Raw genomic sequence first — 21,754 nt, 5'->3', positions numbered from 1 at the left:
TTTTTCTTATAATAAAAATAAAAACTAAATAGTGGTTAATATAATCTATACTACGGAGTGAATGGAATGAACGAAGTCTAGCAAAAAACATCATGTAAAACTAAATACCACATAATTAAAACGATAATTACAGCATGCTAACAATAACTGGCGTTACTTATCTCTACGAAATTCAACAATCTTGAATTTAACATTTACTTCCGGTGTCCTCGGGTCATAGTTCACCCGTTGATGTTAGCACGCTATTGGCTGGATGTTAATGTTATGAAACTTCATTGGACAAACGAACACACGCCTTTCGTCAACTTGAAAGAGCACAACACTCGGCAAGGTCAGAAAATGAGCTGAAAATACGCAGAAATGTTCGTTGTAAAATATATTTACGTGACAACGAAATGTCAAATGTTAGCGGACATTATTTTAGCACTTCAAACGAATGCTAATAGCTCATGCTAACAGTCGCTGTTAGCTAGCAGTGCGCAGCAGCACAGCTGCAGCTTACCTAACGTGATGTCAACATTACCTTGCACGTTTTGCCTCTTTAATATTACGTGAACAAGTTATCATTGTCGTCCATTGGTGTCTAATCTTTCGCTGCCTTTTAAACTTTGCTAAAAGATGATATCTGGCTAGTAGTTGTTGACAATGCTAAACCATGCTAAACTAGCTAATGTGAACGTTGTTGCTGTCAAGTGTTAAAGCAATGTCATCTAGTGTCGATATCACATGTTAGTTGCTGGCTAAGTATGGTCAGACATGCCCAGTTGTAATTTAATTACTTTAGATATGTCTGGGAAGTACTACGAAGCAGTGACGTAACGTGTCTGCTTTACAGTATAGCCTCACATTATGTGGGTATTGAGAGATTAAAGGGAAACTACGCCCATTTTTAAATCCATACGTTATTCCTATGGTCTAAGACCATCCATAAATGTTAGTAAACTTGATGAACTGTCTCCCAAGTCCAAAACTAAAGTGCTAAAAATCAAATTTGTGATGTCATGGGGTATAAAGTCTGAAGCTGCTCCACAGATACTGAATCTGGAAAGATGACAGGAATGTTCTGTGTATGTGGGTAACATTACATTTTCTGTTTTAGAGTTGAGATCACTGTAAGAGCCATAATATAGTCTTAGTTTGTTTACTTTATTCAATCTAAACACAAGTTAGATATGAATATACACAGACAGTTATGAAAGTGAACACAGGGAGAAGCATTCATGTGTAAAGTGCATATAGGTAAGCTCCAAGTAGTGGAAATGGGGTGTGTGGAACGGGAAGCAGACAGTTTTTGATCGTGGAAGACTGAATTTGCTAAATGGAATAATGATTACATATGGCAGTGCTGTTGCCCTTCTATGCAATGTTGAGCATGTGTAAATTGTATTGAGAATAAAGGGATTGACAAATCCAAAGAGATAATGTGCACTAGACAGTGGTTTATTTTTAGTCCAGAACACACATCTGGAAAAGGTTCACCCGTTGGTCCCTCAGTGGCTTGTTAAGACATTTTGTTTTGTTAAGAGTCACTATGATCACTAAAATAGAACAAAGCTCATCTGGGTATTAAAAACAAATATTCAGTGGGTCTGCAGAATCAGGCTTCTATTCATTCATTGTCTATGGAGCAATTCAGGGGTGTGTCTAAAATATGAGGACATCAGGGGCTCAGCCCGGGCCTCTGTAAGGGGGTCTGAGGGGGGATCCTCCCCTGGCAATTTTTTTTAATGAGCAAGCTCTATTTAGATTTTTTAAAATGCACTCTGGCATCTTATTTACCCCTAAAAACTGATTTTAATTTGATTTCCCAGGTTACACACCTGTGATGTTACAAATATTAGTAGTTGTTAGTAACTGATTAGAAACAAAATACTTTAACATTTAAAGACTTTAGAGATACTTGCACTCAAGTATTTCCATTTTATGCTACTCTGTACTTTTACTGCACTAAATCTCTGAGGGAAAAATGTACTTTTTACTGCACTACATTTATTTGTCTGCTTTAGTGACTTTGAAATGTCAGGTTAATAATATAAAATCAAATTAACTAATAAATGATGATGTATAATTATAGATTTAACTATCCAGCAGTATATAAAGTAGGGCCCGACCGATATGGATTTTTTGGGGCCGATGCCGATTCCGATATTATGGAATAAAAAAATCCGATATATCGGCCGATTAAATTTTTACGATTTTCAATTGAAAAAAGCCCGAAATACGTGCTTTTGATGGCTTAAATATAGTTCAGACACTCGTTACAAAGATATAAATTGAAGAAAGAACATTTTACTATTTTCAAATGCTTTTATTATCAGAAATTGTGTGGAACAAGCAGCATATGAACAATTTGAACACAAAATAAATCAAAAATATGATGTGCAAAAAGGCAGTAAACCTCTGGGAAATAACATAATCATGCAAAGTCTATATGAATTAAGACATTCACATGTATGTTCACAGTACCAGGGTTCTTCTTATTATTGCCAATTTAACAGAGGGAGGTTATAGTGCAAAAAGTAACACAAGGATCATTTCTAAGTAAAACACCATATCCCCTGCATTTTATTAGTGATGAAAGTGTTAAGTGTTAACATCGGCGTCAATAGGCCAACTTTGGCCGATTGCCGATTATTCTCTAATGGCTATAATCAGCTGATAAATCGGTCGGGCCCTAATATAAAGCATTTAAAATGAGCTCCACCTTTATCAGCTGCAATATTTAACTGATTACCGGCAGTGCTGTCTCTCTCTTGCACATGATCTCACACAAAATGCGCTGCTTGAATGACATGGAAAATCCATTCCTAATCAGCGATGTCATATTATTTTTGAGGGATTTAATGCATGAACGAAATGGCACTTTATTAGATCTGGAGATTTAAAAAAAAATGTATATATTATCAGGCCTATTTTTATTTATTTATTAAATTATTTATTCATTTAAATATATACAACCCATTTAGATCCAGGTCTCTACATAGGACATTTGGGACTGGAGTCTTGGGTGCCCAGACCTAACAATGCCACTGGAGCTGCTCCAGACTTAATACCTGATGACATCACATGTTTGAGACTGGTTTCTGGCTTTGAGAGAGAAAGTTGCTCATGTTCTCAAATACTGATAAAACTTTCCTTTGTCGTCGAAACAACATATTGGAATTATTTTTTGAATGCTGTTAGTCCAACAACAACTGGACTGTGAAGGGCATTCTTGTGTCAGAGTATGCTGTTTTACTGTTTGGCCTCATGTTAATCATCCACTAAAACAAAGTGTAGAGGGTGTCAGCAAGCAGGAAACCAACACTAATATTTCTCACTGTAAGATATGTTGCTGGCAGGATGATGTCCATGCGGCAAAAACAATTGTCTTCATAAAGATACACTATGCAGCAGAGAGACTCATACAGCAGTAAGCCCTCTCAGTCATCCCTTAAGGCCCACTAGAAGTGTGTGGTGGTGTATTTATCTGCAGAGACTCTGAGCCCTTGTCCATGGGTGTGTATCCCCACAGTGCTCAGGTGAGGTCGGGCCTTTATAAAAAGGTGCCAGAGTGTAAGCAGCAGGCATCCAAGAGACACAGTGCAGAGACAAAAAGCCAAATGACAGTAAATCTGGTCTTGGCTTTTGCTTTGACTTTTGCTGGTGAGCGTGTTTACAAAAAGGAAGAGACAATCCTGCACAGTGTACCTTTAATGACTCTGAAATTATCATATTTGAAGCACTGTTTTCTGATCTAACATTAACAGGTTTGTGACAGTCATCTCCATAGAGGATGATGATGTGCTTAAGTGTTCAGCCCATGTGTGCTGGCTTCACTACCTCACTCCTAACTACGGTATTTTCACCACTTCATATCTGTTCCTCATTATCTCCCTCAGGTAGTCCATGTGCGTCTGATTGAGTCACAGTAAGCATGCTGACTGCACAGAGGGCGTGTGCAGCGATGGCTGCCCGGCGCCTGGTTAGAGCGTCTGTCTCCTCAGCACGCACACACCGCTGTCTGATCCACACCTCCACACGACGTCAGGATCCGGAGGACCTGCATCCTGAGTGGGCCAGTCTGGCGAAGAAACAGCTGAAGGGGAAGAACCCGGAAGATCTGATCTGGCGCACGCCTGAGGGACTTAACATCAAGCCTGTGTACACCCAAACAGACTCAGCTGGCAGGCCAGATGAGTTGCCGGGAGTGTTTCCCTACACTAGGGGGCCCTATCCTACCATGTACACCTACAGACCGTGGACTATCAGGCAGTATGCTGGCTTTAGCACCGTGGAGGAGAGCAACAAGTTCTATAAAGATAACATTAAAGGTAGATTGAAACACTGTAGATATCCAGCAATGACATCCCTTCCCTTTTTGCATTTTTTCAAAGGCTCAAACCCACTATCTCTTGTTCTCTTTCTTCCCAGCTGGACAGCAGGGTCTTTCCGTGGCTTTTGACCTCCCGACGCACCGTGGTTACGACTCGGACAACCCCCGAGTCCACGGAGATGTCGGCATGGCTGGAGTTGCCATAGACACAGTTGAGGACATGAAGATGTTGTTTGACGGAATCCCACTGGAGAAGATGTCTGTATCAATGACAATGAACGGAGCCGTCATCCCGGTGTTGGCGATGTTTATAGTGACTGGAGAGGAGCAGGACGTGCCTATAGCCAAACTAACTGGCACGATTCAGAATGATATTCTGAAAGAGTTTATGGTGCGCAACACCTATATCTTCCCCCCGGAACCTTCAATGCACGCCATCGCTGACATTTTCGCTTACACCTCCAAGGTAGGTACCATAAGAGTCACTTAAAGGGGCAATTTACCTCAAGATCAAAAATACAATATTGTTGATTTGAGGGTGAACTGTTCCCTTAGGTGCTGAGGTGCTTCCTTTATGTCATGTTGTTAATGTTATCCTCATCAATCATATTCTGACTCTAATGTGTCTCCATGTTACCAGCACATGCCCAAGTTCAACTCCATATCCATCAGTGGCTACCACCTTCAGGAAGCTGGAGCTGATGCCATCCTGGAAGTAGCATACACCATTGCTAACGGCCTGGAGTACTGCCGCACTGGTCTGAAAGCAGGCTTAACAATCGATGAATTTGCCCCAAGGTACAAAATATTAACGTCTTAGTAAGTGTGGAGGAGGCCAGTTCTCATTTGCACATTTTGCACATCACACCAGCTTAGGGCTACAGACACTCACCATTGGCCCAACATTGACCAACAACTGACTGTCGCTTTGGTGTGTCAGGGCCTTAAACTCTTAGCTTCTGAATCAGTCAATGGAGTCACGCTGCTCCTTGTGTGTAAATGTACACAGCATCTCTCTTAATGAGGAGTCAGACGGTAGCTCTGCAGCTCTGCTCCCTGCTGTGTTCACTTTTTACAGAATGTCATTAATATTTTCCTCATTAGAGATGTATTATTTTACCCACCCGCAATCCATCTACACGTCCCTGGGTGTATAAAATGTGTACACGTGTTGTTAATCCGCCTGTGCAGGTGCATTTTACTATTCAAATAATGTGCTCTTTAAATAGCAGGAACATACTGCGCCACTCTACTCCACACTGCGTCAATGCTGCAGTCGCTTTCTGCTGCAATACGTCATGACCACATGTCATTTTAAGACCATGGGTGCAAAGACAGGCACAAGTACATTTTTTTTTTTTTTGTTTTAAAGATTATTTTTTTGGGCTTTTGCCTTTAATTGACAGGACAGAGTGAAATGGGGGAGTGAGAGAGAGTGGGGGGATGACACGAAGCAAATGGTTGTGAGCCGGAGTCGAACCCGTGACCGCTGCAGTGAGGCATCACCTTTGTATATGGGGCGCCGGCACTATCCACTACGCTACTGACGCCCCGGCACAAGTACATTTGCTGCTTATACAACATGGGTGTTGGACGGTCCAAATTTAGTGATTACAGTTGCACTGTGCTGCTTACTGCTTTACGACAGGTGTAAGATATGATCCTGAGTTTCATGGTCCTTCTTATTGCAGCCCATATTAGTTGGCACTGTCTGCCACTGAATGTGGACCTTGTACACCCAGCTTTTAAAACTGGAATGCAGTACATGTGGATGCTGACAGGTGGAAAGGTTGTGACACCCCAAACGATTTTTCAACCTTAAACCAACCCAAGTAGCATCTCAACCACGTTCCTTTTTGTTTTTGTCTGTATGGCAGTGTATTTGAAAACTTCAGCCCTGGATGTTAAAGGGTAAGTTTTGCATTTTTCAACCTGGGCCCTATTTCCCCATGTGTATGTGTGCGTATGATTCATAGGTACAACTCATTTTAAAATTGGTTCAGTATTGAGGGAGGCGGATGCAGCCGGCAGCCGCGAAACAAGCTAAAACGGTAACAGGGGCAAATATGTCCCGTATAAGTTTGCGCTTTAAAAGTGCTTTTTTTTCGCCACTGACTGGTTCAGATCGCCAGTGCTATCTCTGTAAATAGCATACTAAGCATTTCTCTTACCTCTGGGCTGTGTGATGTCACGAGCTTTGCTCCACTGTGTCTGTAGCTCTCTCTGCTCGTGGGACAGCCGTTTTCTTGNACACACACACTTCACACACACATACTCACTTACAGTACCCAGCGGGGCCGTCCTCCCCCTCTCTGCTCCAACACTGACTGACAGCTGACTCCATTTATAGCACTGGCGATCTGAACCAGTCAGTGGCGAAAAAAAGCACTTTTAATGCGCAAACTTATACGGGACACATTTGCCCCCGTTACCGTTTTAGCTCGTTTCACGGCTCCCGGTTGTGTTCGCCTCCCTCAATACTGAACCAATTTTAGAACGAGTTGTATCCATGAATCATACGCACACATACACATGGGGAAATAGGGCCCAGGTTGAAAAATACCGAAGTTATCCTTTAAAGGGTAAGTTTTGCATTTTTCAACCTGGATCCTACTTCTCCATGATTTGTGTCTAAGAAAGTGACTGATAGGAACAATAGACCTTTTTGTTAGAGAGTTTCCTTTTTGTTTAACCAAAAACAGCTCTGAAAGTGCCATTGCCAAACCCACCAGACTCCATTTAAACATATGTACGTTTAAGTGTGTACAGAGACAGCATATATTCACATCAAACTGGGTGAATTAAGGGTTTATTTGAACCAAACCAGAGCTGGTGATTGTTGGAACAGTGGAAAGTTGAACCAAGATGGTTTTTGTGAGTTTTATTTTGTTGCTGTTGACTTTGAATTAAGTGTGTTTACAATGACAAAATGACTGTTTATTTAAATGGAGTCTGGTGGGTTTAGTGATAGTTGTTTGGGGCTGTTTGTGGTTAAACAAAAGGGTCTCACTCTTTTACAAAAGGGTCTATCTCTGTAGGGATCCTTTCCATAATGTTGCGAGAGTGGTTAAATCCCAGCCTGTTTTGCTGTTGCTGGCTGCAGCCCTCTCTCTGAATACTGAACCAGTTTAAAAACTGTTGCTCCCATTAGTCATGTAGACACAAAAACATTGGGAAACAGGATCCAGGTTAAAGAAATACCAAACTTACAGTTTAAGCTATGATGAGGTTTGTTGCTTGCCATCTGTTTGCAGTAATAGTCATCACTGGGTGGGATGTGTGACTATATCTGCTTGTTTGCGTACTGGTGTTGATATAAAACATGAGGCCATAATGAAAGCATCGGTGTTAATACCTTAGCTTGAGTGCAAATGTCAGACATATGTTGTTGTCAACCCACATCAGGCTGAGAAATATTTCCCATTTAACTCCTGAAACCAGACCAGCAGTTATCAAAGAGATATGGTTTGCATTTAAGATTAAACACATTTTTGTGATGCCAAGTACAAGGAGATTTCTTTGAGCCAGGAAGGATCTACACTTTTTCAGGTTTAGTTAATTCCAATAACTGACTATATTTCTCTCTTCTGCCTTTTTTGTGTGTGCTGTCAGGTTGTCCTTCTTCTGGGGTATTGGGATGAATTTCTACATGGAAATCGCCAAGCTGAGGGCAGGCAGGAGGTTGTGGGCCACGCTCATCAAAGAGAACTTCCAGCCCAAGAACGCCAAGTCTCTGCTCCTCCGCACACACTGTCAGACTTCAGGCTGGTCTCTCACTGAACAAGTAAATATAAGTCTTTAAACTATACAGAGATCAAACACGTCACAATCAAAGAATAGTCGTTACAGCATCGCCCTGTGATCCCTCCTCTTAGGATCCGTACAACAACGTGATCCGCACAGTGATTGAGGCCATGGCAGCCGTGTTTGGGGGGACTCAGTCGCTCCACACCAACTCGTTTGATGAAGCTCTGGGCTTGCCCACAGTGAAGAGTGCTCGCATTGCCAGGAACACCCAGATCATCATCCAGGAAGAATCAGGCATCCCCAAAGTCGCTGATCCCTGGGGGGGCTCGCACATGATGGAGGCTCTCACGGATGATGTCTACAACAAAGCTTTGAAGGTTTGTCATGAGGACAAATGGGCAACAGGTCGGGCTTCCTTTGGGAGTAATCAGAGTAGTGTTCTTATTAAAGGGATATTTCAGATCCTTTAAAGTGGGGTTGTATGGGGCACTTATCCTTCGTCAGTTTATTACCAACTGTAGATTGTGATCGGCACGCCCACAGTTTGGAGAAGCAGACAGGAGTACCGCCACAGAAGCTAAGCAATGTACTGCTGTGGACGGGGGCTGTAGCAAAATTTATTGTAGCCACCAAAAAAAAATCGAATACAGTTTAAATGTATGCTATATTGAGAGAATTTTCACTGCTTGACCTTTCCGACAGGGAAGCTGTTACCCCTCGTTTAGTCTCTATATACAGACCCTACATTCAGTGAATGTAGAGTCTGTAGGCAAACCCCGGAGATCTTGCCTCTGGAAGAAGAGCGGAAGAGCCCTGGTCTCCGGTTGTAGGCTGTTGGTAGTCCGCGTGATATTGACTGATCACGTTTGAGCCAGCTGCAGTTGTTGCCAGGTTAAACGGTCCGTGCGGTGAACTAACGAGGCGGAACATAACTGCCGTCACTGCAAACTCTGAATCCATCGCAATGGTTCAGCATATTTACTTATATATAAATGGAAGTCGGAAACGGAAATTCGCCTCCTCCGCCCAAATCAAGCCGGAATGCCAAAAAATCGGGGGTCTGCCCCCAGAGGCTGTATCGCCGTCTGCCGGAAGTCAGACGCCGAATACAGCCGATGGGTTCCGAGAATGCCCCTCGTTTTCCACTTATGGCAACAGGAAGTCTATCAATTCCTATGGGAATCTCAGTGATATGCGATGTCCCTGCAAAACTCCTCCTCTCTGTAATATTTCGGTCCGGAATTTGCCTCGAGTACATTCAAAAATTTGAACTTTTGCAGTGGATTTCGGAGAGACTGTATGACAGTGTGCTAGCTAAGCTAACAGGCTAACAGGGTATTTTCTTCAATTCAGTTGCTTGTGCTCATTGTCAAGTGAGTTTGTATGATGAAAAGAACATGTTTATCTGAGTAATGTTATTCTGCTAAAATATGGTTATACAGTCAGATTGTCATTATGACTTGTTCAGCCATTCATATGTCTTTTTAATTAAGAATTTAACATGCCACGTACCTGGCAGATCCTGTTTTGTCCAGGTAGTGTTCCAAGCACATATCCAAACTACTGGATGGCGAAAAACAGACAAAAAAAGCCTCTCCCCCACGGCTACAGGTAGTGCCTGTCAGATTTCTACCCATCCGTAAAGAAAGGCACTTCCTTGTGTTGGACACTAGAGGCATCATCCGTGTATTTATGGATCTACAGACACCAGTCAGAGTAGTGATTGGAAACGAGGCGTTACTGGCTTCAGTTCCCTATATATGCTCTCTTCAAAGCCACCAGACTCCATTGCTAAAAAAGGTAATTTGACTCACTGAACACAGGAGCTGCTGGTCTACTTCTGCCTTGATCAGTTAGTTAGTTTGTGTTGTTGTGTGACTTTGGTGAATCCGAGTTAACCCTTTAAAATGCCAGAGTGACACAGTAACTCAAACTAACTATCTGATGGAGGCAGCGGTAGACCAGCAGCTCCTCTGTTGAGTAATGTTAAATCACAGTTTTGGAGTCTGGCTTTGAAAAGTGATAAAACGGCTTCAGTTCCCTACTGAACTTGTTTTCTGACGGTAAGGTAAAGCAGTGAAAATGTTCTGAATATAGCGTACACTTAAACTGATACTGATTTTTTAGGTGGCTAAAATTGGTTTTGCTGCTGACTCTGCAGCAGTACATAACTTAGCTTCCATGTCCGACTCCATCCTGCTTCTCCAAACTGGGGGCATGCCAACTGAGACCTACTGTATGTAGTAAACTGTCTATGGATAAGTGCTTTTCAAAACCACATTATGTTGTGGGGTAAATGTCAGCATACATCTGCAGAAATAATCCATCATCACTAAGTCACTCTTTTACAAGCTGCGTTTTCCTTCTTTCAGTTCATCCAAGACATTGAAGAGATGGGAGGCATGGCCAGAGCTGTGGCAGAGGGGATCCCTAAACTTCGCATTGAGGAGTGTGCAGCTCGCAGACAGGCCCGCATTGACTCAGGTACTGTTTGAATAAATCATAATCTTATTGCCTTAAAGCCTCTCATCCTTTGATCTTTCTAGCTTCTTCGTCTGTCTAAAATACTTAATTCTCTCTGCCTCTTAACTCACTAGAGCCGCTTTGAGAATGTCAAATAGACGTTTCAGTTTTGACATTAAGTAATGTACCGAGCTTCTCCATCCTGTCTAAAACGGTCATTTTTCTCACCATATTTGGAATGAAATATTTAAATCCAGGGTGTATGAAGGTCCTGATTAAATCTTAATATGTCAGTTCAATTTTATAAATATGGGGCCTTAAAAGACATTAAATAGTTTTGAATATTAGTTTGAATTTGTTTCTCAGTTGCCTCGACATTTTATCTAATTTCATTTATCCATCTTTTAATTTCTTTTTGTCAAAATGCATCAAGCTCTTCTGTGTGAACGTCCAAAAAAAAATCTTAAATTGTCTTAAATTTGGTTAAAAGTGATCTTGGAAGGACTTAAAAAGCATTAAATTTAAGTGTCTGATACCCGTAGGCACCCTGAGGTCAGGGTCACGTCTACTGGTTTTCTCCTTGTGCGTTTTTTTTGGAGAGGAAGAGATCTCTGCGGATAACTCGGCTCCCAGTAAAAAACCTCCTGGACAAAGAAGACTTGAGGAGCCTTAACTGGGAGAAGGTTCAACTGTTTTCAACCTGCAATCCTCACTGGTTGATGCCACTAAATCCCCCTAAATCTTACACACTGCTCCTTTAAGCTGTAGGGACCCTGATTTGAAGGATTCATTTTGCCTTGCGTTCAGCAGCAGTGCCCTGCATTAAGTTTGAATTTAGCATGTTTTTTGGTTTGTAGCTCTGACTATTAAAATGCTAGTCCTATCATCTGCAAAGTAATAAATATATATATATATAAATATAAATATAAATGTATGTATATGCCTCCTGAAAGTGCCCTTTACCCAAGCGCTTGCCTGTTGAGCCTCGTTAAATTCCAGTGCCTGAAGCACAATTTGTAGGCTGGCGTAGCAAGGCTACCACAAGTGGATAGTAATGCAGCTCACAAAAGATATCACAGCTTTGTTCAAACAGACCTTGTGTATGTTGTTGTGTTGTTAGAGGAGCGAGGCCGGCATGTGTACGCACTTGGAGAGGTTGTTATCAGGGTGTTCAACTGAGGCTTTTTTTTTTGTGTCTCCTCGGAATTTGTTTTACTCACATAAGGGCAGAGATGACTGCGATGGAGCAGAGTAGAACCTTCACGGACTGTGTAGCTCTCCGCCTTAATCCCCCTGATGCCTGCACTCATTGATATTCATTGACTTTCTCATTCACTCCTTGCAGCCCATCATTGCTGCTGACATTTGTTTCTACTTCTGATGGGGCTTGAATTCTGATTGACCATGAGATTTTTTTTCCCCCGGAATATAGAGAATTACAAGCTTCTGTCTACTTGCTGTGTATTTTTTGGACACTTGAGTGTTCATAGCAATCATTGTTTTTTTAAGATGACCATGAAGTTCCAAGGCTGCTATATTTGGATTTGTCTGTAAGGTGGTGAAAGAGACTATCATGACAGTTCATTACAGAATTCAGTTATCTAGGATAGCGTGGGCACCATGCACCGTTATGGTCTGTTAACACAATGAGTGCCAGAGCTCCTCAGGAAATTTGCACCTTTCATCCTGGTCGCAGTATACATTCCTCCTCAAGCCGGAGCAACAGCTGCCTGTCAGCAGATATCTGCCCAAATTATGGAGATTGAAAACTGCCATCCTGACTCAGTAGTTCTGGCACTGGGTAATTTCAACCATGTCGGTATACGAAGAGCAGTGCCGAGGTTTAAAGAGCAATTTTTTACAGCTACCAGCCAGGAATGAGAAAATACGCTATCAGTGTTTTTGTGTTATTCCACCAGGCGTTTTACTCTGTAGTGAGGGCTCCTCTCGAGCAGTCGGAGCACATCACTGTTTTCTCATTCCCAAGTATCATCAGAGACTGAAGGCCATCAAACCCTGCAGGAGGACTGTCAGACAATGCTCCGCCTAAATGACGAATGTGCTGAGTGACTGTCTCGCCACTGATGTGGTCGCATCTTACATCATACTTTGAAAATGGATGCTTTCTATCTAAGTCTTTGATGGTTACATGATAAAAATCTTCATAGAATAACAAGGTGGTAAAGAAAGCTAAAACGACGGAAACTGAGAGCAGCCATGCTTCAGATCATTTTATTTAATGCTGTTAATATAAAATCATGAGTTTGCTATTTTGTTATCATGAGAGAAGGAGCTTTTTTATCAAGAGATAACGAGACAAGGTTGAAATTGAAACTGAGCTGATGCTAAGGACTCAGCTGACACGGGGCGACCTCTACCTGGTGAGCTAGAGGTCGCCCCGTCATAATTTTTTATCAGAGATCCGGAGCGCCGTGCCAGCATGCATAGAAGGTGCTCCAGCTTCCTCCCACAGTCCAGAGACATGCAGGTTAATTGGTGACTCTAAATTGTCCGTAGGTGTGAATGTGAGTGTGAATGGTTGTCTGTCTCTATGTGTCAGCCCTGTGATAGTCTGGTGACCGTGTCCAGGGTGAACCCCGCCTTTCACCCAGTGTCAGCTGGGATAGGCTCCAGCCTCCACTGAGACCCCTAACAGGATAAGGGGTCACGGAAAATGAGTGAATGAATGAATGTCAGATCAAGCAGTACCCGCTATTGATATTATTGATAGCATCAGCTGGCAATGAAGTAGTAATGTGGTGCCCTCTTGGCGCAGTCAGGTGTGCTCTGCCATGACCGTCTGGTGCCTGCTAAATACAGCTTTTGGTAGTTGGGCAGCCAGGCTCCTTTGGTGCACCTGTGGCGCACTTGGACACCAGGTGGGATCAGATAAAACATATTATTACATGTTGATGCAGTGGTTCCTAACTGGTCCAGCCTCGGGGTCCAGAATTCTCCTTAGTCATTAGTTCAAGGTCCACACAGTTTAATACATTCAGCATCTTACTTGGGTTTGGCCACGTCGTCGAGCTATTGCTGTCTCTGTTGAGACTGTAAGAGACTCTCTTTCAGAAAGAGGTCAAAGGAAGGGTCAGTGGATGTAACATATGTCTGGACTATTGTGTAACTAAAAGCTCCTTATTCTGTTCTGTGAATAGGTTGTTCACAGATGTGTGTATGAGTGGTTGAAATGTTCTTTTCCCCTGCTGATTCACTAACCTGTGTTCTCTTCTCCCTGTTCGTCCTCAGGATCAGAGGTCATTGTCGGGGTGAACAAGTACCGTCTGGAGAAAGAGGAGACTGTGGAGGTGCTGGCTATAGATAACACGGCTGTGCGCCAGAAACAGATTGAAAAACTGAAGAAGGTCAGTGTTCCTTTCACAACTGAATAGATACGTGTGTGGCACCCAAAGACTAATGCTGTTTTTCTGACCTTTAGCTTTTGTCCAAGTAAATACTCAGAGAAAAACCCCATCGTTTGCAAAAACAGAAAAACATTGTCACTGTTGTCTACTTAGGTGCTGTGTTGAGATGACCTCAGCCCTGATATATAGTACACATACAAACGTCCATTAGCTTTTTTGGTGTGTTTGTTTTGGCATTTTGTTTCATCGTTGACAGTAAAGACAGACAGAAAACACAGGGAGATAATGAAGACACTCACATGGAACAAAGATCCTCAGGGGAAGTTGCAAACACATGTGCTTATTCAGTGTTGTTCATCACCTCTCCAGAAAATCCTCATATCGATACTGAGACTCACAGTTCTCATGTCGAAATAAGTAACATGATGAATATACCGAAATCTGTCACACATGGAGATGAACAGAGAAAACATATTTAATGTATGTATATCCAGTATATTATATATTTTTACCAGGATCACAAGAGTTTGTTTCAGTTGCCATTCTGTTTGAGTAAATGTGAAGAACGTGTTTTATCATTATTTTGAATACTGCAGTAGATATCCTCTTACATCAATATTCTGGATTTATAATGTGCATGAATTATATGCAGGAGGGCAATGAATTGAAATGAAATGTATAACATTAGGGACTGTTCGTTATTTATCAGAGGAGGGGGTACCTGGGGTGTGGCTTTTCAAATTTTATTTTATTTTGACTCTCCCTGAAGCTTCAAATATTCAAAGCTTCAAATTTTTCCCTGAGCCTCCCTGAGTGACCGGTGGAAAATCTCACTATTTTACAGTCAGATGTGTTGTTGTTTTTTTTGTGTGTGTTTGTGTTTGTCCCACATAATGTGTCCAAGGACCATCAGAAATTTGAAAATCCATTAATAAATTTTATTTTTACAGTTTCTGGTTATGATAAATGCTGTAATTTTAATGATTTTTAAAGAAAACATGCCACATTTTCTTGAAAATTGGCAATAAAATAAATGTAAAATACAACCATTTCAATTTGAACACCCCTTCCCAAAGCCAAAATAAAAAACATAAGTCCCGCCCCAGTGCTTGAAAAATTATTTGACATGCCTCCCCCTTTTTTCACCACTCCTTCCCCCTCATGAATAACGAACAGTCCCTTATTTGAATAAAAGCATAGAATTAGAAATAATGAATAAATGACTCAAGATAAATCCGTCATCTGATAAAAACTCTGACGCACAGAAACTTTGCACACTAAGTCTGATGTGTTTTATTATGCCTCATTGCCGATTATATCTCTGGGTTGTCCGTCCATCCGTCCGTCTGTCCATCCCATCTCTGTTAATGTTATCTCAAGAATAGTTCGAGGGAATTTCTCCAACTTTGGCACAAACGTCCACTTGGAGTCAACGATGAACTGATTAGATTTATTCGTAAAAGGTCAAGATCACTGTGACCTTACACCCATCGCATTCTCATGAACGGGATATCTCAAGAACACCTTAAAGGAATTTTTTCAAATTTGACACTAACGCCCAAGAGCTTGAAAGTTAAAGGTCAAGGTCACTGTGACCTCACAAAATATGGCCATAACACAAGAATTCTTATGCTGATTATGACAAAACTTCAAACAAATGTCTAATAGCATGAAATGATGACGTGATGACATTTTATATCTGAAAGGCCAAAGGTGAACTTCACTGTGACATCATAATATTCTGCATAAAACACTTTTGGATGTACATGGATGTAACTGTAACAGAAACTTGAGTGGTGTGCAGAGGCACACAACCTCGGATTACATCTGCTTCCCCGTGAGATCATGTAAGAGATAATGTACATTGTTTTCTCTATTTGTTTTTTTTAGCGGCGCCGCTGGTGTATAAAAATCGCACCAATACACAATTGATTAGAGGAGACCAGGTGCAATTATAGAAATTTTTGGTTTTGACGTCATTACTCAAAAAACCTCTTGAAATATTTGGATTCAGCTTTTTGTATATGGGTAACTTTTATATTTGTTTTTCTTGCAAACAGTCATCAATTGCTTTTACAAGTAATGTTAGAGTCACAATATTGATCGAAACACAGATGACAAATGTTACATGTGCTCACCCGTGATTAAACGTAATTAACATCTACAGCTGTGTACAAGTATGTGTCTGAAGCCCTTCTAGTGTCAAGTGGACGCACTAAATATCTTCTGCAAAATAAAACTTGGCTCCCTCTGGCATGATAATCTTAATAAGTTCCTGCAGTTTGTGAAGCGCTATTATTTCTTTAAATCTGTGCATGTGTACACATTTGGGATTAGAGAGAACATCTGTGAAGTTTCTCCTCATGTTTGTGATACTGTACTCTGCGCTGGGTTTTTACTGCAGAGTTTACTGGCACACTAAAATGGAACCGAGGTTTCATTGATGTTATCAGTAACACCTGTGCTTTTCCTGAAAGGATGAGCCAAAATATCTGCCGTAAGAAATCTCTTTAAGCCATTTTAATCCTTTCAGTCTCTTTAAAGAGCACATACAGAACAGAACACATTGAAGTTTTCCCAGTCGACTCATTCACACACACTGTATGTAGTAAATTCTATTCATGATAAAAACTAAAAATGCTACGTTTATGACATCTTGCCTGCTTTCTGTGTTGCAGGTGAGGGCGAGTCGTGACCCAGAGGTAGCGGCAAAGTGCCTGGCAGCCATTGAGGAGTGTGCCCGAACCAGGGAGGGCAACCTTTTAGCCCTGGCTGTAGAGGCGGCACGAGCCAGGTCAGAACTTACGTCTGCATGACTTAAGTTTCACATACGACATGCATCTTAATGTTTCCTGCCTTTTCTTCGCCTAACTATTCTCAGATGAACTCTGTGAAAAGGTTTAGTAGGAACACCAGATGACCTATAACAATCTATAACTGATGTGTCAGGAGGTTCCCCTTTTCATGACCCTCTGATGCTTTGAAAATATGTGAACTTGATTTGCACATGTCCATGATATTCATGTGGTGTTTTTCTCCAGAGCTCTTTTGTTCATCAGCCTCTAGCAGTGTATCTGTGGCCCTTATTTCTTCATACTGTCATGTGGCAGTTCATGTCGCAGTAGAACTCATCAGTGGCAATGCAGTAATTGCAGGAAAAAGGATTTTCTTAAAATATTTAATCAGATTTAATTAAAATTACTTTAGAATCAGATGTCTTTTAGCTGAGGTCCATGTATTTGGACATAGATGAAATTCAAGCTCCATACATATCTTTTTAAAGCTGCCAGAATACTAAAGTCAGATAATGACTAGCAAAGAAGTTACTGGTAAGACCAGCATGATGTCACATGGGAAAAGAAGTCTTATAACCAACATTATAAAATGTACTCAGTACATTTCATAGAGGTCAGATAGTAACTATCTGACCTCTATGTAAGGCCCACACACACACGTGGATATCTGATTCTGTTAAGCCTTAAAGAAAACAGATCTGACAAAGAGCCCACATGCTCTTGACAGCCAACATGCTGAGAGGAACCAGCATTGAAAAACCGAGATGGCTTCAAGGTCCAGTGTGTAGGATTCAGGGGCATCTGTTGGCAGAAATGGTATATAATTTCATAACTGTGTTTTCATTGGTTAATAATCACTTGGAAAATAAGAATTGTTGTGTTTTGCTTTATACTTTCTGACAGATGACTAGTGTAAGTCTTTCTGCTATGTGGCACAAACACTAAAAAAGGCATGACAATAAATTATACAGATAATCAAGCATACTGCAATAAAATGAAAAAAACAAGGGCCTTTTTATTCAGTTAATTGAATGTGGAAGTCTTAAAATGAGTTGGAACAAATTGAGTGACTAGTCTGCATTATTTATCGTCATAAGGTGAAAACATGATGGAAGATGCTGTCAAGTTAAGTCAGATTTATTTATAAAGCACATTTAAAAACAGCAAATGTTGAACAGTGCCTAACATAGATATTAAAACACATGAGTGATCAAAGGTGGAATAGGGGATGAGCAGTTCAGAGATGTAAGCAGGTGTGTGTCCATGCAGTGCCTTAAAAACAAATAATAATATGTGTATATATATTTTTTAGATGTTCAGTTGGTGAAATAACTGACGCCATGAAGAAAGTGTTTGGTGAACACAAGGCCAGCACCAGGATGGTGAGCGGTGCTTACCGCAGCGAGTTCGGGGAGCATGAAGAGATCGCTGCAGCTCACAATAGGTGGGAAATAAAACTAATGTGCATTATTACATTTATTATACACGGACTGATTGCTCAGATTGATTGAGTTGCATAAGGGTTTCTTTCCAATTTGTCTTCCAATCTCAGAGTTGCAGATTTTAAGAAGCACGAGGGCAGAAACCCTCGACTGCTGGTGGCAAAGATGGGCCAGGATGGTCACGACAGGGGTGCCAAAGTCATCGCCACAGGGTTTGCTGATCTGGGCTTTGATGTGGACATTGGACCACTGTTTCAGGTCAGTGTCTGACAGTAGAGTGGAGCTACACATTCACATCACCTGCAGTTAAATAGAAAAAAAGCATGCATTTCAGTTAAGGTCACCTCTTGAGAAGTAATTGTGAATGAATGAATATAGTGAGCACAAAAGGTAAGGTGTAGATAAAAAGAGAATTGCAAAATGTATTATAGTTTTAGGTTGGCTTTAGCCCCATGCTAACAGCGCACTCAGCCTCAGGCTAACACAGTTTTGACACTTGACTTTCTCGTCCGATTTAGTGACTTTTCAGACCCTCTTAGCAACTTTATTTCTAAAAAGCAACTAGTGACAAATTTAGTGACTCCTTCAGACCATCAGGGGAAAAGCGAGAAATATATTCAGGAGGAGACATCGCTTGCCGCTCTGTCAAAGTTCAGTAGTAGTGAGTTTCTAATGGTTACGTATCTATCTATCTATCTATCTGTCTGTCTGTCTGTCTATCTATCTATCTATCTATCTATTATAGATATCTACTAATATATCTATTATTTACTGATANTCAGACCATCAGGGGAAAAGCGAGAAATATATTCAGGAGGAGACATCGCCTGCCGCTCTGTCAAAGTTCAGTAGTGGTGAGTTTCTAATGGTTACCTATCTATCTATCTATCTATCTATTATAGATATCTACTAATATATCTATTATTTACTGATATTCTAAGTCCTACACAACTTCAAAGTTTTGCTCTTCTTCTTCTTCTACTTCTTCCTCTTCCTCCAGTGTTTGCCAAACAGCTCTTTGTATTTAGGAATGTACCAACTGGCAAACTATCAGACGCTAAAAGGGCTCTTAATTGATGTTTTATTGAAACCAGGTGCACTGGAAAATACAAATACTCATGCCTGTACATGGTAAAACATGATACAGTTGTGATGCAGTTAAACTGTATAGTATGATAACTGCTGCAGTGCATAATAAGAGCAAGAAAGCCAGGTCTGTTCCAATTAAATAGTCACAAACATTTCCCTTTTAGTTCTAAGTTTCCCTTTATTTCTATTTCCTAATTTGATCATATTTATAATGGGAGTTTTGAATGACATGGAACTTAAAATGCCCAAACATTTGGAGTTAAAAAAGGGTTATAAACCTTTCTGTCAGCACATGTAACAATCACCAGGCAGAGTAAATGAGCCCAAAACTGACATTTGGATTTGTCAAACACAGGTGCAGCTAATGACCTTTATTAACAATGGCTTCATTTCATTCAGGTGTTTCAGTACCAGTGTCCTGTCATTGTGCATGCTCACTCACTGCAGCACTTACTGGCACTCTCAAATGGAACAAAGGCAGTGTTAATCTTATTAATTGCACCTGTGCTTTTCCTGCAATGACAAGTCTGTAAGCACTTTGACTGCTTCCATTCCTGGTGTTAAAGTATAATTAAAACCATCCAAAAAATGTAACTCCATTTGATGATGTCATACCGAACATTTAATGTGGTCTGACCTGAGAGGGCAGAAAATGTGTAGAGGCACACCTCCCTGTTTATCACTCCACAGTGTTACCAAACCAAGGGTGGGGGGGATGAGAAAGAGCTAAGCTAACGTAGCCGATGCTTATCTCTCTGACCCTGTACCCCGTGACTTTGGTTTGATATTGCAAATAGTGCTTCATTGCCCTTTAAACTAATTACATGCCACAGATACAGATTCACAGCCAGTTTTTTGTTTGTCGCTTAATCAGAGATTTCACAATTATCAAACGGCCTCTTGTGATATGTTGAAACATTGAAAATCATGGGACTATATCAGTGTGATGTGCAAAATCCTGATGACTATCTGACCTATTGAGCATGTCTCTGCCCTTTTCTGTGATACAGTAACTTACAGTAGTACAGCTTACATCAGGAGCTTACATGACAGTTATGAGGCCAATAATGCCAATAATGGTTACCAACAAAATAAAAGATATAAAATATATAAGGCTTCTGAAATGCTGTATCGTAGGCAACTGCACTTGCTTGCTTCTTCAGTTCTAAATGACTGGTGCAGAGTCACAGGCTTTAAACACTGTGTGGGTGTGAACCCTTACAGAGTCGTTGAGGTCACATGTGAGTCGTTGACCCACCTAGCCATCATGTGTGTCGTTAGGGTCAGGTGGGACCAGGTGTGAATGGGTGTGAAGTCGTCTGGGGAGGGATCCCAAGACTGCATTGTAGGTGGGTGATAAGTGGTGTCGTAGGCTACCTCCTCTGTTTAAAGATGGAAGTTCCAGTTTGACGTAGATGGCTTCTTTCACGCCTCTTTCAACCCATCTGTCTTCCCTGGCCAAGATGTGCACATTGCTGTCCTTGAGGGAGTGTCCCTTCTCCTGTAGATGTAAATGACCAGCTGGGTCTTGACCTGATGAGCTGGCTCTCCTGTGCTGTTATGTGAAAATCTGTGCATTCCTGGGTGCATTGGAGTGCATACAGTACATTTCTCTGCTTCTGCCAGGGTGTTTTATCCTTAGGATGGACAAGCTTGACTATGTTGTTTGTTTTTGTGTCTCTTCCTCTCTGTCTGTTGTGGGTCTTTTAGAGATTTTTTACAAAGGCCCAGTTGGGGAAGTCACAGGTTTTAAGTGCTTCCCTGATGTGTTTGTGTTCCTTCACCTTCCCTTCCGTCCTCGTTGGCACTTTTTCAGCCCGATGGTTCGGGGTTCTGATGACTCCCAGCTTGTGGACAAGGACAAAGGGGAAGGTGAAGGAACACAAACATATCAGGGAAGCACCTGTGGTTACTACCCCAACTAGGCTTTTATAAAAACTTCAGAAAGACCCAGAATGGACAGAGAGGAAGAGACACAAAAACAAAACAACATAGACTCAACGACCCTGTAAAGGTTCACACCCACACAGAGTTTAAAGCCAGTCAGTACGTTTACATGCACAGCTTAATTGAGCTATGCTCAAAATTCGATTTTGGCGTCTAATCGGACTTCTGTCTTTATCCCAGTTTACAAGCAACTGAGAAAATCGAATTACTGACGGGAACGTGTCCTCCTCCTCAACACTAGGTGGCGATATGCGTCGTTTCAGCGGCTTAATACGGCCCCCTTTCCGGTTGACCTATTACGTCACTTAATAATAAACAACTGGAGTCAGGCGGCAGACCGGCATTTTCGAACAACAACAAGATGGATAATCGTACAGCTTTGTTCATCTCGTACGTAATGTATGTGTTACTGATTGTGCAGATAAGGTGCACGCTATCCCTCGTGGTCATGGTGATTTCGAGAGGCAGACAAGAACGCTGTATGCTGTTGGAGGGCTACAACAATAGCATGTCTTGTCTGTTCCGGGGTCATACGCCAGCACGGGGGGTGTGGAGCATGCGCACATGCATTGTCTAGTTCAACTCCGATTA

General features: G+C 41.4%; 1 protein-coding gene across 1 annotated transcript in view; it reads left to right on the top strand.

Moving 5' to 3' along the window:
• The first annotated feature begins 222 nt into the window (after positions 1 to 222).
• mmut (methylmalonyl CoA mutase) overlaps positions 223 to 21,754 on the top strand; it is a 29,806-nt gene continuing 8,274 nt past the window's right edge. The window contains exons 1-11 of the mRNA XM_050058671.1: positions 223 to 331; positions 3,882 to 4,313; positions 4,414 to 4,781; positions 4,956 to 5,113; positions 7,928 to 8,099; positions 8,191 to 8,439; positions 10,435 to 10,546; positions 13,775 to 13,890; positions 16,569 to 16,684; positions 17,998 to 18,129; positions 18,238 to 18,385. Coding sequence (XP_049914628.1) covers positions 3,917 to 4,313; positions 4,414 to 4,781; positions 4,956 to 5,113; positions 7,928 to 8,099; positions 8,191 to 8,439; positions 10,435 to 10,546; positions 13,775 to 13,890; positions 16,569 to 16,684; positions 17,998 to 18,129; positions 18,238 to 18,385 — 1,968 coding nt within the window. The 5' untranslated portion in view covers positions 223 to 331; positions 3,882 to 3,916. The remainder of the gene's footprint in view (positions 332 to 3,881; positions 4,314 to 4,413; positions 4,782 to 4,955; positions 5,114 to 7,927; positions 8,100 to 8,190; positions 8,440 to 10,434; positions 10,547 to 13,774; positions 13,891 to 16,568; positions 16,685 to 17,997; positions 18,130 to 18,237; positions 18,386 to 21,754) is intronic.

This window comes from Epinephelus moara, chromosome 12 (assembly GCF_006386435.1).
Source record: "Epinephelus moara isolate mb chromosome 12, YSFRI_EMoa_1.0, whole genome shotgun sequence".
NCBI lineage: Eukaryota > Metazoa > Chordata > Actinopteri > Perciformes > Serranidae > Epinephelus > Epinephelus moara.
Note: the sequence above shows the minus strand (reverse complement) of the source record. Positions and strands in the feature narration are given on the sequence as shown.